The sequence below is a fragment of the Mizuhopecten yessoensis genome, unplaced genomic scaffold (assembly GCF_002113885.1).
Source record: "Mizuhopecten yessoensis strain PY_sf001 unplaced genomic scaffold, ASM211388v2 scaffold716361, whole genome shotgun sequence".
NCBI lineage: Eukaryota > Metazoa > Mollusca > Bivalvia > Pectinida > Pectinidae > Mizuhopecten > Mizuhopecten yessoensis.
The window spans coordinates 822,480-842,173 of record NW_018480078.1 but is presented as its reverse complement, the minus strand read 5'-3'; the positions used below and the strand labels follow the sequence as shown (position 1 = coordinate 842,173).

Genomic DNA, 19,694 nt, shown 5'->3' with positions numbered 1-19,694 from the left:
ATTGAAGAAAACTCCTCTGTCAGATTTATATTAATGACATTCATAATGTAAATCACCAAAACAACTCTATAATGCCAACATTTCTTTAGACATTTAGGAGCATTCTGTATTGATATTGAGAGCAAATGAAAATCATTCTCGATGACGAATATCAAAAGTAGATATTCTGCATAAAACACGTTGTTTAATACAGGTCATTTTGTGTATTTGAATAGGTTCAGTTGCGCATTTCACGGTTGTAAAATACTGTTTCAAGGGCATAGACAATCAACCTGAAAAAAAAATAAAAAAATAAGTGGGTCGTGGTCACCCATTCAAAGAATGATTCCACGTACACTATCGATTGTTAGACCTTTCTGAACCTGAAGTTTAATTCATCAATGGATTTAGCCATATGTTGTTTTACAGATGTATTAATAAAAAAAAGCTGTTAGTTTTCCGTACGCCCGCAAAGAGGTTACGATTTTTTTTTTATCTTTTACTCGTTAATATTATGTGATTGAGGACTTGAGTAAGGCTAATGTTACCATTGCGCATGTCATTCGAAAGAGCAGGAACTAAGATATAAACTACCGGGTTGTATACTGGACAAGTGGACTTACTTTAAAAATTGGGGTAAGTTTATATATAGTTTTCATAATCGTCGTTATGGTTATATGGTAAATATCACTTATATACTTTAAAGTACACCATGTTGGCTTAACTATCAGAACACTGATCACTAGACTGTGGATTGGCCCGGTTCGAGACAGACTATATAGAAGCCGTGTTTTCATTCCCGATAACTTCATTTTTGTACAAAATTAACAAACAATCTATCCCATGTTTAAATTGTACCACAGCTCAATTTCTCTGTAGCTACGTGTTGATGTACTTGGTTGAACAGGAACAGGGACATCAACACTGTAGATACATGTACTATGCAAGGACGAAGAACAAAGTGAAAGTGATAATACCAAAGAATGGATAGCATAACCTATGTATAGTCCTACGGGATCAAGGAGTGATCTGAACCAGATGTGCGCACTCGTGATCGTCAAACAAGCTAGAACATATATGCATTTTTTAATTGCCTTGCATGTAATTATGTCATGGTTGATATGACCCACTTTGTACGTATACGGTCACGGATCGCGTTGTAACGAGAAACGGATCTGTATAAAATGTAAGCTTAATATGTAGTACATTGCAAAACTCATAAGCAGCGGGTTCTTTCGGTTTATTTCAACATAAGAAAAAGCCACGCGCTATCCTAAAGCTAATTAAAAAAGATTTTGGCAATAAGTTGTTCAATGTCAAAAAGTTTAGACAACAGGCTTCAGGGTATATGGATATATTTGATATGTTTTCTTCAGTATATAACGAAATATATAAGATATGCCATGCAGTCAGTACTAACATTTTGTGTAAAAGTGATAATTCATTCGACAATGTGACTATTAAAATGTAAGATTTAACCATTCTACCACAAGGAAATGGGCCGGTTAGATTGAAGCCGCAATATCCAATGGCGAAACAAACGTGCACACGTTTTAACATTCACTGCCGATTCATTATGTTGTCTGAAAATGATATATTTCTGTTTTAGAGTCATGCCAATGGATGGTAAAGATGTGGCTAAAATAGAAGCACACATGGAGTATATCGTTGGAAACTTCGACGTTTCAGATTTTATAACTCATTTAGTAGGAAAAGGATTGACTCTAGAGACTAAACAAGAGATCGATCAAGTCAAGAGAATTCGTGATAAAAACAGAAAATGTCTCGAATGTCTAATGAAATCTAAAGATGGATCATATGAAGTGCTAATTGAGCTCCTGAAAGAAAGACATTATACAAATATTATCGACAAACTTGAAAGTGGCCTACCACCAGAGGACAAGGCAGGGAAAGGTGAGTGTGTTTGAGCAAGACACTTTACTCCGCTTGTTTCAGTCTACTCAGCTGTACATGAGGACGTTGCTGAGCAGTGCTAGAATTGTAGAATGCTAGCTGTGAGCGCCGAAATGGCAACGCCGGCTGTATGCTCCCCAGGGAGTTGAGAAAGATATTGGCTGGTTGCAAAGGCCCTATAACCACGGATAATAATTTGTGAACCGCTTTGAGACGACCTACGAACTAGGCTGTGATAAAGCGGTATATAAGAACCTCGAATTATTATTATTATTATCATATATGCTTGCCCTGATTCATTCAACCTGAAGAGCATTTCATAATTGTTTAAAATATGCAAAGTGATAAAGATTTCATTTCAAGATATTTTATTATTTCAAAACAAAGGGATTAACAAGCATAACTAATACTATTATCCTTATGCTGTAAAGCGCTTTAGACTAGTTTTACAAATTATTTAGGGCGCTATATAAATGTTGTATATTATTACTTTATTATTATTAAACTGATAAATATGTAACACGTTCTTTTGCAGCAGAAGCAGCCACACCAAGTATACACGTGCCGGAACACAAACGCCACCTACGCTTGACTGATAAACAGTTGATGAACTTTTCCGCCACCGTCTCTCCAAAGGACAAGATTCAGTGGACCACGTGTTTAGGAATTCCTGAACTCGATGTAGATCACATAGATATGGATTGTCATGATAGTGGTACTCAGATGATGAAAATTCTGTTGCATTGGCGGGTAAAATCGGGAAAGGATGCTACCCTGGGTTTGCTTATGGATCAGTTTAACCAATCGCTAGACATTGGTGTCACCATTGACACAGAAAAAGTAGAAAAGCTCATATTAAAAGAAACATAGGAAGCGAGACAAATACGACAAAGACAGAGACTCTAGGCTCCCTGGTGTTTGTAATACCTTTTTTTATATTATGGATTACTCCTTGTAAATGAGAAGTGGAAAAGGCAATACACAGGCAAAATGTATCAATGTGAACGACAATATAATCTTTTTATATAAAAGTTTGTGTGTGTAACACAAAAAACTAGCTGTGTTGATGACACATTTGTTTTTGTAACAAGGCCTTCGATTTGTTGGTTTTATGTCGTATTACTCGATTTCATGCATGGGTATATGTGACAAAAAAGTCAACCGGGCTATTGTTGGAGAGAAAATAATATATAGTTTATAACATGTCTAGTGCATTCATAACATCATGGAATATGTTATGAAATGGGACATCCTCTAAAGTTCATTTACCAATTTAGGTTACTTGGCCTTTTGTGTTGTTTTTTTATTAACTGCTAAATGTATGACCAGGGAATTTTATGGCGATTTTAGTGGTTTCACATAGCAACATTTATCTTGATTTGAGGCTGATATGCCTCGCCACAGCTTGTGAAAGAAAAATTAAGTACGTATGACCTAGGTATGTAAATGAACTCAAGATAATGTGCCATTTCATAGCAATCAGTTACATTGCTAAAGAGATATTTTATAGATCTGCTGTACTAGTTTTGGGAAGACGAAAGGTTTATCTTTGACTTCGTTAACCTCGCTCTGGAGCATTATATATATTAATTCCGATCTTTAATTAGGGTCTTTGAATATGACTTATCAGGGGTGGAATTAAGGGTGACTGCAGCCTCTTTCTGGGGATTTTTTATATTCTAAGGTACCATATTATTCTCAGGAATAAAAGGTTAACGCTACCTACATATGGCTTGTTTGATAAATACTATTTTATGTAAAAAAGAGAAATTACGTTAAGTCTCATTAAACAATCTTTCATATACATGTGCGTTACCTAGTATTCACATTGTGAACCGAACTAGTTGATGTATTTTCCTGGTTGAAATGCATGCGTTGTTTCTTTTGCTTATGAAGTGTTGTTGTTCTCTTCGTGGATTTATAAAATTGATCAAAATCGTTTTATTGCTATTCGCCTATTAACAAGGTTATTCTCGCTTGAAACAAATGTGCAAACTTGTGGAATGTCAATCATTTCGTTTCCTTGATGATTCAAGTTGTTTAGTTTGATTATGCGATCAAAGTAATAGCGCAGCAGTGTTACGGTAAAATTGGTCAGCTTTGAAGTGGGGCTTCGCAACTCTGTAACATATCTGTGAGGACAGGTATCAGCCTAGCGATAGGTCATTTTTTTACACTTGAAATTCATCAAATAGCTTCCTTCGTGCCTTCGGTTTTTTCATATTCTGGGGATCGGAGAACGTAAGTGAGCGTAACCCCGGGAATTTTGAGGAAGGTTTAAATAAACTGTGTGACCGAGATCTCGAAAATTTTGTTGAGATTTCGATTCCTACCTAAATAACAAATGCTTAGGTAGCAGTGCACTGTAGAACTGGTCTGACCCTAAAAATAAAGGGCATGTCTGAATACACATGGACAGTGGATACATGTATATATATATATTGTATTAATAATGAAATTTATAAATATATATATATATTCATTTCATTATAAATACGTTTTGAGAAAAAGGATGTTTTTAAAGAAGTTTTTTCCCAAGTTTTCGGACCATGGTTACCACATCAAAAAACGCCAAAACATGCTATAAAAAAATATTTTTAACTTAAAATTTGACCCGGAGGATAGATATTTTTTCTTAAAACCTGTTCTAATTTAAATATTACCTACTCAATAACAGAAATACTCTCGTTTTAGCATAGGTCAATGCGATGGATTTTTCACAATATTTACGCATGTACTGAGTATACATGTAAAAATAAACTACATGAAAATCTAACTTTTGTTTTGTTTCCAAATGGCTAAAACTGTACTCTGAAACCTAATCCAACTTTTTTTTCTGGAAAAATTATGAAACCCACATAGTCACTTAAATCGTGTAAATGATAATTTTACTGCTGATTTTTGTTTTTACATTGTGATACTTGTAACATAACAGGGTTATTCATTGTACAAAAATCTCACGCATAACCACTGACGCTACTGTTCACTGCTACTGTACCTAAGGCACAGTTCAAGTTATCTAAACTTATCGACATCTTATTTTTCCTATAAATATGCAATATTGACAAAACTGATGACTTCAATTAGTAGAAAACAAAAGAGAAACTACGAAATGACCAAACTTCGAATCATACGCTGTCATCCGTACCAAAACTCACTAGATAAAACAAGATGTGCTTTATATTTGTTAAGCATAACGGGTGTTTTACGTAGAAAGCCTATAATGAACTTATTTCAGGGGAAGTGTTTTCCTAATGCCTGTCGAATCGGTACCGCAATAAGTCTTTCAGCTTGATCTGCAGATAGCATTCAACGGTCACTCATTGCAACTGTAGTATAAGGAAGGACAATGGTCTTTCGATCCGCCAACTGCATTTTTCAAACTAAACTCGGTTATTTCAATCAACATTTTTCTCTTTAAAAGCTCCTGCATTTTAAATATGGACCGTTAATGGACAGTTTGTCCTACCTTCTTTGTGCACCGCAATAAAACCACCTTTTGCACTTGTGATGTTTTCCGAATAAGGGTTTTGTTTTGTTTTTGTTTTTTGTATTTGGGAGCATGTTAGAATGAATTCGTAAGAAGGAAGGCATTTATTAATCGGCGTAAAGACAAAATATGCAAACATAACAATCACGTTTTGAATACACTACTTATAATTACTATATGATTATCATATCTTTGTATATTCTGGGGGAAATATAACCGGGATTTCTTAGATAAAGACTGTATAACCACATGTATATATGTGGTTGTTTGCCGTTATTTCTCACTTGGAAATATCTGTAGTGTCTCGATGCTATTTTGTTTTTAAATACAAGAGTTTTCATCGATAGCGACTTCCATCACAAACGGACATGTAATCGTATTGCCTATAAACAGAAATTTGATTGTCAGCTTGTCAGAACAACTTAATACTGATCATTACATGCACACCTATAATTTTGTTTTCGTTTATCGTCAACGGTGACAGTTATGATTCCAGAATGTGAAAAGTCGCCGAAACCCCCCACGTTCTCATCTGTACATAGGTGTTATTGGAATGAAGCGCCGTTCATCATATGACAACAGCTCCTGTCAGACAATTTGCTGGTTTTGCAGGACATACAGACGTACGCATTCAGTCAAAAAACAAAATTATTTATATGAGCACAAAGACAACACTATTACGATTAATCACGTCTGGTTGGAGCAGAGAGAAATAGGCTATGTTACAATGTAGATGAGATAAAATGTGGTATCTGAATAAATATATAAAATGTGGTAACTGAATAAATTTAAAATTTATGTTTATTGTGCAACTGTTAGACACATTATTAATAATACTAACCATATTTTTCTTTTTAAAATACAAATAAGCTGAAAAAGAAATCTAATTCCAAATAAGCCAATTAAGGTTCTGCAAGAGGTCAGGAAAAGAGTAAGGGGATCGGAGCGTCATGGAAAATCGACGAGGGCGTGAGGTTGTGATATATATGAGAGTTGTGATGATGCGAGAGAGAAGGAGCGATGTTAGCATTGTGAAACAGGCAGAAGGCAGAAATAAATAGGAGCAGCGATAGGGGGGAGGGGCAGTACATGTCGGGGTTGTGCAGCTGAAAGTTCCAATTTTGTCTCTGGGACCCCAGGTTCGAATCTGGTCTGAAAGGCAGTTTATATTACTTGTGTATTTATCTGTATATCTCATTAGTTAAGCCCTCTTTGATAGGTATATGGTCGAATGTTGTCCTTCCCACTTGATGGGGGGTTTTGCAGATACATCAAGGTCATGCATAATATGTAAGCCATTTGATACGCATGGTAAACCGTTGCTGAACCAGATGTTATGATTGACAGTGTCAACGACTGCTTTTTGCGTCCTGTAGGCCGAATGCCTATTTTGTGCATATGAACTCTACTTATTTCAAAAGCTTTTTCAAGTTATATTAATCAGGCTCGTTAGTCCAGGTCCGGGTCGAAGTGCGCAAGGGGTCTTTATGTTGGAGGAAACCGGAGTACCGAGAAAAATCACACATGGTCGAGCAGGTAACCAAAAGCCTTTCCAAGTCCGACTAGGGAGTCAAACCGTGGCCGTCTTGGGTGACATGTGAGTGCGGTATGCACTGTGCCACCCGATCACCATATGTCTTCAATATCGTTGGGGCAGAATAAGGCGGCTGTGAAGTAGAAGAATCCCTTGGTGAAACCCCTATGGAGCACATTCTGTTGTGGGTCAAACATATTTTACACTATTGCAGAGAACTGCTTCGGTAGTCTTTCGTTTTCTCTTTCCTTCTTGTTTATTGGATAGAGTCTGCCTACTCGAGGAAGTCTGGAACGTGTCCGTTATACATAGTAACAAGTTCCTTCTGACTTTTGCACATATGGAAAACTGTTTTCATCTTGTTGGTTTTCTACGTTGCAAGAGCTTCTTCGGCGAATCGACATATGGTCACATCAGCTGAGGTTGGTCTCTGTGTTCATTGCCGAAAAGGGACTTAATTATATCAACGCCAATCTGGATATCTCTAATCCTTAGAATATAGTTGAAAGGTCAAGTGTACTAGGAGTAGCTAATCTCTTGAAATGGCATTGTGATCCCATCAGAACATCAGGTGGGTTGTAACATATCTTCTTAACCACCACAAAATCGACAATTATACAGCCTGATGACTTTCTCGTTCATTCCATAAGACGATATTATGTTTTAGTACATTTTTACCAGTGAAATACATGTATCAGGTAATGTCAACCAAATAGAAAAAGTCTTACATCTTCACTGCATGGAAGACATACGAAATGTTATATCTCCACTGCATGGAAGACATACGAAATGTTATATCTTCACACGTTACACAGAGTACGATGTTCACAGACAAGAGAAGGATTAAATTTTGTGACTGAAAAAATGGAGTATTGGAACCATTACAAGAAACATAGGTTTCCCGTTGAATATCAAATATATTCAAGCGCTGTATGGCAGAATACACCGATATTTTCACTCGTACTTCGCACTTGTGAGAATAGCTATATTCTGCCATACTGTGAAATACATATGTATCTTTAAATATCCTCTATTTCTTGTTACTCCTTTTGTCCCCTATTTTTCCGTATACGGACAAGCTAGCTTATGTCTGTGAACGTCTTACCATGTGTCCTTTCAGTGATCGGCGATAGAGGAATTTTGTTCTCGTCCTTCCATTGTCGTAGAGCTGATATATTGGATGGTGTGGTATCTGCAGTGGTTTGACTCTAAACCTCCTTTCTCCCTCTCCTATGTTTTGCTATGTTGAGGTATGACTATGACAGCGAAATTTGAGGATATTTTCGATGATTTGTAGTTTTATGATGATGATGATGATGATGATGATGATATACCGGTGTATTCCCCAAGTCAGTCTTTTCGACGTTCTGTGAAAGCTTTCGTTGGTGACAGACCTCTGCTTTTTCACTTTTTCTCGTTTGATGTTTTACCAGACGACATAGATATCGGTGCTGGACTAGTACTTCCCCAATTTACTTTGGGATGAAGCGCGACCTTGCAAATATGGTTACTCGCTGGATAAATGTTTAAAAGAAAATATAATCAATCGGGTCATAGTCTATAGTGAAACATATATTGCAAGTTGGATGCTCAAAAGTTTCCCCGGTCGGTAGGCTTGTAAGAAATCATATTGGGAGTTATGAGCGGAAGCATTTCTTTTTTATTTATTGCACTGTAAACAAATAGCTATCACATTCAAATTCTGAACAATAAGAAACGGACTATAATTCGGATCAGCATAGACAAAGCGTTCGTTTAATTTGTCTAACTCGTTTATCGGGTAGTCAGCACCCCAAAACAATCCTGCACCTCATATCCCCATGAATTGAAGAGGATTGTTCTATTTCATTCTACTACAATTTGTTCTGTAAACCGTTTTATCTGTTCAATCCTGCCTATAAAATTATTTTCAACTTCTTGGTGATGGCCAGAAACGTTGTTACATCGTCTGTCTTCAATGACCCTTAACCCTTAAAGATTTTAAAAAAAACATTGTTGAGATACCATATATCGTTTTTCGCGAAGACAAAATTTGAACTTTGGTACATTTTGTTTGTTTTGTTATTAAACATTATGAACAATAATTTTAGCGTCTTTGTGGTATAAAAGACCAACAAATGAGCATTGAGTATATATGTATCACGGTTTTCACTAAGTACATGCCTATATGACTTATACTCACACACACGGTAAGTACACATGTGACATCTAACATGTAATCTAGATACCCGGCAAATTCTAACACCGACATCTTTATTAATGTCAAGGACTTTGCAAATCCCGGCGGTTTTTAATCTATTTGTGATACTCAAATAGTTCTTTCAAACCTATCACATTGTAGCTTTATATTATATTACATTATGTGATACAAGTTTACCGTGATAGGTTTTCCCCTCAAAGAGTCTGCCAACATGATCTAATGTGATTTTATACATTCTCTTTCCAAACTTCACGTATTTATTAAAAATTTCAAAATGCGTCTTTTACCAAATGTGCTATTTCATTCTTGTAGTTGTTGTGACATCAGAGTCCAAGGTGCTTTTTTTTTATCGCGGTTACTTTGTACGCATCCTTTGTGTTGACACATGGTTAAGTTACGTGGCGTTACATTTGAGTCTTTCTTGTCAGGTGATCAGGGTTTATTGTTTATGAATAAATGTCAACAAAATTAAGATCAATTCGAAAAGTGTTAAAAAGGCGGAGCAGTAACCGTAAAATGTAGCAATATGGCAATTAATAAAAAAAAAAATGCTAAAACTGCGTTGCGTTACAATAAGCTGAGACCTGAAGCACGCACAACTTAATGTCCTGTGGCAGCAGTTCATAATAATCTGAAAATGTCTCAAAGATGGAAACGTGAGATTGAAGGAAACGATGCTGAGGAGAGAAAGTTATTGTGACAGTTCTGACGAACGCGAAGGGGAGGGAGGTTATGGTTTATAAGGAGGAGGGAGGTGATCGTTTATGAGGACGCTCCAGATAAGTAACATATGATAAGTATTCGTGAGGAGAGTAGAGGTGGTAATGCTACTCGAGAGAGGATACGAAGGAAACGATTCGTGAGAGAGGGAAGAGCAGGGTTTTTTTTTATTTTTTTTTTATTCTTGAAAGACGAAACAACCAGTAACTACTCGTGAGAGAGTCAACACAAGCGATTCGTGAGACAGATGTTTACTATTCGTGAGACCGGAAATGGATAGATATTATTTGTGAGAGCGGAAATATATGATAACAAATCGTGATAGAGTCAACGGATGCATTGTACTGATTCGTGAGAAAGGGAACACAAGGTAACGATTCGTGAGAGAGGAAAAACAAGAGAAAAATTCGGGAGAGGCAAAACATGGTTACTCTTCGTGAGAGAGAGAACCGTTGGGTTACTATTCGTGAGAGAGGGAAAAGTTGGGTTACTATTTGTCAGAGAGGGAAAAGTTGGTTAGTATTCGTGAAAGAGGGAAAAGTTGGTTACTATCATGAGATATGGAAAAGTTGGATACTATTTGTGAGAGAGGGAAAAGTTGGTTACTATCATGAGATATGGAAAAGTTGGATACTATTTGTGAGAGGGAAAAGTTGGTTGTTTTCGTGAGAGAGGGAAAAGTTGGATATCATTAATGAGAGGGAAAGCTGGTTCCTATTTGTGAGAGAGGGACAAGTTGGTTTCTATTCGTGAGGAGGTAAAAGTTGGTTACTATTTGTAAGAGAGGGAAAAATGGATTATTCTTCGTGAGAGAGGGAAAAGTTGGATACTATTTGTGGGAGGGAAAAGTTGGTTAGAGAGAGAAAAATTGGTTACTATCCGTGAGAGGGAAAAGTTGGTAACTATTCGTGAGAGAGCGAAAGATTAGTTTCTATTCATTAGAGAGAGGGAAAAGTTGGTTGTTTTCGTGAGAGAGGGAAAGTTGAATACTATTAATGAGAGAAGGAAAAGTTGGCTACTTTTCGTGAGAGAGGGAACGGTGGTAGTAATTCATAAAAGAATGAGTAGCGTTAGGGATTCATTAGTAAATTAATACATATTGGCACTAGTATGAATAATTTGTAATTTTCAAAAGATGTAATTTCATAAAATTAACATTTCTTGTGAGTTTTAGTGAATTTTAGCTGTTTGAAATCGTAGCATTTGGAAACAAAAAAATGAATGAGCCAAGGGAAGTAACTCTAAGCCAGATCTTGGAGGAGTTGAAATAATCACTCGAAAGTGGTACCGTTTACCTTAAGTATTGATAAGTCAATACTTTACGTTGATTACAACTTCCCTTATATTACGCAATGTAGAATTAATGACGAATTAATGCGACATATTTTTGTTTTCGAATTCCTGACAACTACACATAAAAGTGCAATGACGATGTAAATATTTACACAAAGACGTTGTCACTTGACCGTACTTGTGGGATGTGATATTTAACTTAACACTTTGCTGAGGTATCAGAAAACACATTTCCGTACTAGCTCATTGTTAATATGTTAAGTTTTCTATCTTCTCTCTAGGAAACTGCTAAAATTATTATTAACGATACACTGTAGAAATGTGAACAGACGTAAATTACAAACACTTAAGCTCGACATGATAATCTGTCATAGATACAAAAACAGATTATATAATGCCGAAATCCGCACATCTTTCATCGTTGAATTATGCCATGACACTATAAAGCGCCAGTCTCTTTACTAGACTTACCACATTTATTCTGAAAGGCGTGGTCGTGTGAGTCATTGCACTTGATTATCTTTAGCACAAAGGGTGTGACGTGTATTTATGAAATGTTGTGTAATACAGGATAGAATGTATTTTCGTTGGGTGTTAGGGAAAAGACTTTATAAGAAGTTCCTTTAATTATTGCACAAGACTCACTTCCCTTGAACAACCAAATAAGCATAAAGAATGCTTAGCTTTATAAATATGTTCATCAATCTTCTATTTTAAGTGTACTTTTTTTTTGCACACTGGTTAATGATGTTCTTGACATTATTTCATATTTTTATGATCCAATATTAGTTCATGTATATTTCTCATTTTAAAAGTCCATAGCCAAAAAACAAAACAAAAAACACACGCAAATGTACATATACAAACTCTGTGTATGTATAAGATACCGAATGCTTGGAACATCGGAACCTCACTACACCGACCTAAACAGTGAATTCTTGTCAATCCGAACAGGAACCGTAGAACCTTGCTAATCCGGCCTAAAACAGTGAAACCTCTTTAATCAGAACAGGACTTTATATTTTTGAAGTTGTTTAACTTCGCTAAACCGGACTAAACATTGAAACCCCGATAATCCGAACAGGAACACTGGAACCTCGCTAAACCGGACTAAACAGTGAAACCTCGTTAATCCGAACACTGGAACCTCGCTAAACCGGACTAAAACAGTGAAAACTCGTTAATCCGAACATGAACACTGGAACCTAGCTAAACCGGACTTAACAGTGAAAACTCGTTAATCCAAATAGGAACAGTAGTACCATGATACTCAGGACTGAAAGAACAGTGGAAATGGTTGATCTGATCCAGTCTAATTTACTGTACTGTCCTCGCCAGTCCGAGTACCTTTTGCTTTAGAGTGATTGTATGCTTTAGCCTCTCTACTGTACAACACAGAACTGCGCAATTAACGCAAAGTATAAGAATACAATATGTACATATTAAAGATTTCAAGCAGCGAATATCTAAATTTAGGCACGAACTTAGATCTAACAACTACACGTTGGCTTTACGTTACTGTCTTAGTGATATTCATAGCCTCAGGATTCGTCCCTATTTAAATAAAGTAGTATCTACGTACGCTACAAGGTTAGCGCAGGTAAAGGAGGGAGGCCAATGGTGCTATATGGACCTATTAGTTAGGTAGGAATAACGGGATAAACGAACAATGAACTAATAATCAATATCTGTTTATCTAACACAGCGAATAGTGTAGTAACAACAATATCCAATCAACCAAAATAATAAACAAACTAAATTAATTATTCTAAACTAAAAATATTTCATAATTATTAATAAACATAAAAACAAGCCACTTCCGGTTGATGTAGGAAAGCTGCAACGTTTGTGTTCTAACCACGTGCGGGATGTTCCGTATTAAAAAAAAAGGACGAGTCTTCCACCCCACAGCAATCTTATGTCTAATTGAATAAAATACTATATATGTGTGTATATGATTAAATACACGCAAAAGTAAACACAACAACCACTAAATATCCTCACACAACCAACCAACCCCTCCCCCTCCCACAAACCATCCCCAACACCACTCCGGTCCATACTACTAGCATTTAATAAAGCCCGTAAATCCTTCTGCACATCTCTTTGACACCCAGCACATCTTTCAACCCCCAACCTATCCAGTCCCCATCCAGGTTATAACCCAACTATAACACTAATCCCCCCTCCATCCCCGTTTTCCATCTTTACCCATACTAATAATCACACTATTCACTAAAATTCATAAATGTCGGAACGATGAGCAGAAATAAGTGAAAGAGAAGTAGAGGTGTTTATAAGAAAGAATACATTGGTACAAGTATAGTCAGGTCTATTCTCAGTGACGAATGATGAGGAGTACATGGAACGGACAACAAAAAAAACAGCACATGCATGACACTAACCACTAATATACAGTCCGTTGGATGTCCGGGACTATAAATGGTGACCCGTGTGAGAACGGTCCAATCTCGAACGGAAAAAAAAATCCCTCTGTGTTTTTCGAAAAAGAGTAGGCGCGTAAACGCCGACACAGAGAATAGTGAAAACTTTATCCAAAAGTTTAGGCTGTTAGAAATAGGGTCTCTTTATTAAAACATTAGATGGACTTCCAAATTTTATATACAAGCCAAATTCATAGAATAGGCAGGGGCTGGTGTGGCTGGAGGCGGCACAGTACCTCACTTCCGGTCCTGACTTGGTGATGCTGTACAATGAGTGTTAGGTTAAGGCATTATTAGGCATAGGAGCCGTCTTACAAAAACTAGACTTATACAGTTAATATATATAGGATAGACGGCCCCTTCTCTAACCTATCACCCCTCCTCTACTCCATACTTTATCCCTTCTACTCATTTTCCTTTCTGTTCTTAGTCTGCTGGATAACCGAACCACTCGGTAGTGAAGCGGACGTAAAACCTATCAATCAATCAATCAATACGTTCGAGCGATGCATTAAACATTTTCCGTGCACAAGTTTCGTTACTGTTGTAGGCGGCAGCTGCTGTTATGTTTGACGCTAAATTACAAACGTCGCTAGCCTTAATTGGCTTGCCGATACAACAATGTTATATATGTACAGCCGTAAGGAATTTTACAAATAGTCGCATGACTGCGCACCAGCCAGCACAGGTGAACAAATCTGGGACACCCGTCTCCGTCACGCTTCCTTGAACTCACGAGGTATTGGAATGTGATAATTCCTTGGAATGACTTTGGCTAACAATAATGCCCGCTACATTTATACGTCATGACTAGATAATACCACACCAGACAATTTATCGATTTCGTAATACATATACAGTATGTACTCTGCATAAATCGATTCTGAAGATCATGTGTGGATGACCGATCTCTTGCAGCCAATGGGTGTGCTTTATATATACCAGCTTTTTCTGTTCTAAATATAGTTCAGGGAAGACCTACTATACATTAGTATAATAACAAGTGTACAATCGTGTGTGGACCATTACAGCGATCGTAACTATGGGGGCTGCCGGACAATTCCTCTTGTTAGTATGGAAGAATTTCACGGTGTCTCGTCGCAATTACTGTGCTACAGTTTTCGAGGTGGCGTTGCCAGTCGCCTTTTCCTTGTTGTTACTGATGCTGCGGTTCCTGGTGACCAGTGTCGACCACACCCAACCCTTCAGGTGGGATGGTTTCCAATTGGACGATTATACACAACACAAGTATATAGACGCAAACGGGATTTTATATTCTCCAAACAACACCTCGGTCAGAAATGTGATGAACGAACTGTCGGTTACTCTCGGGCAAAACGTCAACATTACAGGTAAGACCCCTCGCCCCTATATTTATAGAAGGACCCCACCCAGACCTTTGTCACCCAACTGGAGTATTAGGGTCTGGTCCAGAAGTATATTATGATACCTTCGTTGTGACGAAAATCACAGGGGCCAGGTTCTAGTCCTTGCAATCACCATGAACAATATGTATTTATGATAAACAGCTAGACACTAGCTTTCACCACGGAATTAGATTATCTACGCCCGTGCTTTCACACATTCCTAATCAATATGGTCTGGATTCATCACTGGTCGGGCTTTGTGAAGTCGCCTTAGGTCAGCAACTGTCCTGTACTATCATTCAAAGTGATCTTTACTATCAGAATGGCCGTTTGAAAAATATACCACGCACGAGGGAGCACAACCGGTTATATATGTGCCCTGTATTTTGAACTCGTCGGTTACACAATCGTCAACATGACTCGTGTTTTGTTTTCCTATGAGGAAGGTTTGTGGGTACGAGGCGGTTGGGCTCAGCCAATCAAGAGGCCCATGGGCCTTAACGGTCACCTGGGTTATGTAAAAACTGATGTTATCGATGTTGCCAAATGAATAAGAAATCATTTTGTAACAAAGTTAACTTGAACTACATGTAATGCAAAAGCAGCGTGAAAGATCTAGGTAGTATATGTACTATGTACAAATAGTGGTTCTGTCAGTCAGCTGAATTATGGTTAAGCATCTTAAGACACTTCCATCTATGAAAAGTATTTGATTCTACCATATCTGGATAAGAATATTTTTGAAAAGTTAGTCAATATGCCCCGCCCCTCGGGTTCCAAAGGGCTTGCAATTGGGACCATATATTTCACAAATAAACTTTTGGAAACGTGAGACCCCAGGGTCATGATTCTCAATTACTCTGTCAGCGGACGACGGACATATATTTTGAAAGGTCTTGAGACGGTAGGTATATATACTATCACCCGGGAGAAGCTCCGTATCAACGGAAAACTCACGAACTGTGAAACGGATGATATAAACTTTATTGATTGTTTTTCTCTTTCTTATTTCACAATATTTATTGTTCAGATATTAGATACAAAGGAATTGGGCAACAGGCAAAGCCTATGAGCACATCATATTGAATTGAAGTAATGATAAAACATGTGTATTATGTCCATGAATATTGATATTTGCATGTCATTTTTTATTTTATTTTTTCATAGTGGTTATACAAAAACTAGATTTTACAAAAAATGGCAATTAAAATTATGCTGGTGGACAGCACATAGTACATTTATGTACTGGTATCATTCCATACAGCAAAGTCATGTGAAAAAAGATAAACAAGTAAGTGCAATCTAGTAAAAGCGTCTTGTATCTTTAACGAATCTCCGAACCATCTCGAAGATACTTATATTCATATTGATATCGAGTCTTCGACATCCATAAGGAAAAGTCTGAGTATTTAATGGAATAATGTCATTAAGAGTAGAAATGGAGTTAAGGAGAATTTGCCTTTGATTAGTATACAGAGTACAATGGAAGAAGTGATCACAATCCTCACCAGGAGAACTACATAAGCAGGCAGGGGTATCAATTAGGTGAGATTCAAATAGATCTGAATTCAGGTTACTGGCAGTTTTTAAGTTGACAACTTTATTGATTCTTTCACACACGCTTACAAATCACATCCGAAAATTTGTACAAACTGGCAGATACAAAGCCAGGGTATCCTGTTATGGACAGGTAGTTTCAGACAACTCGACTTGTTCGAAATGTCTCCAAGATGGCCACACATTTCGTTAATGTACAAATGACTGGAAATGCCGATGACCGTGACGAGGTAAACACCAACGAAAACGCACGTGAAGACGACTTCGACATTGATCACAGCTCCGACAACGGCCCGCTCCCTCAAAACACTAATAATGACAATAATAATAATATTTATTCGGTAAAAGCATGATACAGGTATAAATATCACATATGATCACAGATTTCAATTGCTGATAATCACAGATTTATCACAGTATTTAGATTATCACATCAATGTTAATATCACAAATTGGAGCACTATAAATACAATGTATCTGCATGATGACTAAGCTTTAACCTAGGATATCCCATGAAAGCTGGGTGGCAGCTTATTTCCAATGGGGTCCTCTCGTAAAGATCTTAATAACTTAGACAACAAAAGGTCCTAAGAATTTGACAATATAAGATGGTATAATTTCTCGTAATAATATATATATGAATAGAATAAGTTGTACTAATTGGTCAAATATGATGATGGTATATTATTTCATCAAAATAAGATGTTAGATTATTTGACAGAATAAGATGGAGTTGTGTTTTACGTATCATTAGAAAATAAGATTGCCCTCTAATAATATATATATATATATATGTGGGGCTGTGCAGGCTGTTATTTCCTCTTGTAATATTAAAATAACATTACTGTACATATCACAATGCAAGATGATGTCATTCTTGCAGATATTTTGTAACAATATAAGATGGTGTTAGGCCATATACATTTATATGGTGTTACCTGTGTGTAGAACAGACAACAGGTGGTTGGGCCAATCCCTACCAACCTATTATCTGTCTATCAAATTAAAACAATTTGGGGTATAATACATATATAAAAATGACTTATTACTAAAATAAAGACTGAGGATGATGGTGATAAAATCTTCCGTAATTCACTATTAAAAAGTACATATGAATTTGTAGTCACCAAAAATAGGATACCTGGAACAAAATTCCAGCCTCATTTGAATGAGATTGGAAATTAAAACATTGCAAAGTAGTACTTTAGTTAAAATTTAGGTAATACATATATTTATTAGAAGAAGTTTAGAGTCGCCCACAAGGATAGAATAAAAATAACCTTAAGAAGATGAATTCTTGCTCAAAATCAGTTTTTGCCAAATCTTGTAAGTACTTTTTTTTTTTATCTCGCTATTGAATTTCATCTTGTGATCTACAGATTTTATTGAATGTGGCAAGTTATTCCAATCTTTGATAGCATTATAGAACAATGATGACGATTCCACACCTTAAAAGGAATGATGAAATTCAGATCACTGTTCCTGGTAAAGTGTTTTTTCTCTGTTCTAGTAAAATATTCTTCCATATAGGATGGACATTTGTTATGTTGAATATTAAAGACATGGTTAAAACGGAGCTGTTTCACCCTGCCCCCAACATCCAACATATTAGCTTGTTCCAATTCCCGGTGGGTGACTCTTGATCTGTTGTTAAGTTTCAGAATAAATCTGACCACTTTATTCTGGGTAATTTGAAGTTTTTGTCGAAGTTTTTTGGATAAGCTTTCGAACCAGCAGCTAGAAGACGCGCTCATCCCTGACAGTGATGCACATAAAGAGCGTCGTCAAATCAAAGTGTCCACAGGAAACAGACGCGTTGTAACGGGTAAATACAACAAGGTCGCGACACCGTCCTCGGTACCCAACAAAAAGCGCCTGGACAAAAGTCAAGACAAGGCCGGACCCCACCAACCCCAAGTGAAGAGCTAAACACGGGCCAAAAATGTTAACTCAGGCCCACCGATCACGACCGCCGGTAATACGCAAAAGGCAAGGGGTACCAGCAGTCGACTCCGATCCGCTACCACGTCTAACCTGTTATTTGGTCATACATCGTATTGAACTGTTTATCGTTTTGTGGACTAATGAGAATGACAACGAGTTACACAAAAATTAACGCTTGGAAACTGAAAATGACGATACTAATGATAAACCAGAGACGTATATAACACATAACCAAAATCGGAGAAGAATCCCTCTAGAAAACTCTTTACCTACTAAATATATGTACAGGACCTATTCTTGCGCAAGATGCAATATCACAAAGTGAGTCAACGAGAGATAAGCACCAGAAAGAAGGGACGAGATATCAAAAACGTGGAACATCCTACGGACTGCCCACATTAGTCGCCTCTCAATGCTGCAGTGCATTTAACAGTCACAGCAGGGGGGTCCACACTTAGTCGCCTCTTTCGGTTTGCAGGAATAATGCATGTAATTATCAAATAAGTGAGTGCAGGAGGAATAAGTAGATGAAATAGATATATACATGTACATGTATGTGTATGGGAAGGAGTACAAACTATTACTACATGTAGTTTGTACATACTTGTATCACGGAATTAGATTATCTAAATCCGTGCTTGTATCCACAATTCTGTACTAACTAAATGTACTAGTTTTGAATTTAAAGACAGTTGTAACTATACAAAAAAATGAATCTCAACATTACATGTATGTACTTAAAATCACATATCTTACAGACGTTCGTAGGTACGTCTCGGTATGGGAAATTATAATACTGATAAATGTTTTACATGCATTTAAAATATGGTACAAGGTAAACAAACATGAAGAGATACGTAAGTTTACAGTTATAATGACAACTGTACCTACATTTTGCTATGTAATTCAACCTGTCTTGATCCTGAAAATGTTGGTAAGTGAACTTCAAAACATATCTCAGTATTACATCCATTTGTTCAAGATCAAATATTTTCAAGGCATAATTAAGTATGTCTCGATATATGTAAAGCAAATTGAAACAAGAGGCCCATGGGCCTTAACGGTCACCTGATATATTTATGCAGAGAGTTGATTTTGTTTTTAACATGAACAGAAATATTATTCAAAGTGACAAAAAACAATAAAACCACCTTACTCAATATCTAGCATACAGATTTCAGACTAAAAAGGATTTGAAACTAGCACCTCTGATTCTTAACAAGGAAAATGAAGAAATTTTAGCACACTGACT

General features: G+C 36.8%; 2 protein-coding genes across 3 annotated transcripts in view; both read left to right on the top strand.

Moving 5' to 3' along the window:
- The first annotated feature begins 528 nt into the window (after positions 1 to 528).
- LOC110443915 lies at positions 529 to 3,782 on the top strand. 2 transcript variants are annotated; one of them, XM_021488377.1, is made up of 3 exons: positions 529 to 615; positions 1,589 to 1,893; positions 2,432 to 3,782. In XM_021488377.1, the coding sequence occupies exons 2-3, from the start codon at positions 1,593 to 1,595 to the stop codon at positions 2,761 to 2,763; spliced, it is 633 nt and encodes a 210-aa protein (XP_021344052.1). In that variant the 5' UTR covers positions 529 to 615; positions 1,589 to 1,592; the 3' UTR covers positions 2,764 to 3,782. The 2 variants fall into 2 exon arrangements, with proteins under 2 accessions (XP_021344052.1, XP_021344051.1); XM_021488376.1 differs by having other exon boundaries at positions 2,429 to 3,782.
- Positions 3,783 to 14,347: 10,565 nt separating this feature from the next.
- Positions 14,348 to 19,694, top strand: part of LOC110443850 (ATP-binding cassette sub-family A member 3-like) — a 30,551-nt gene continuing 25,204 nt past the window's right edge. Inside the window, exon 1 of the mRNA XM_021488278.1 lies at positions 14,348 to 14,926. Coding sequence (XP_021343953.1) covers positions 14,617 to 14,926 — 310 coding nt within the window. The 5' untranslated portion in view covers positions 14,348 to 14,616. The remainder of the gene's footprint in view (positions 14,927 to 19,694) is intronic.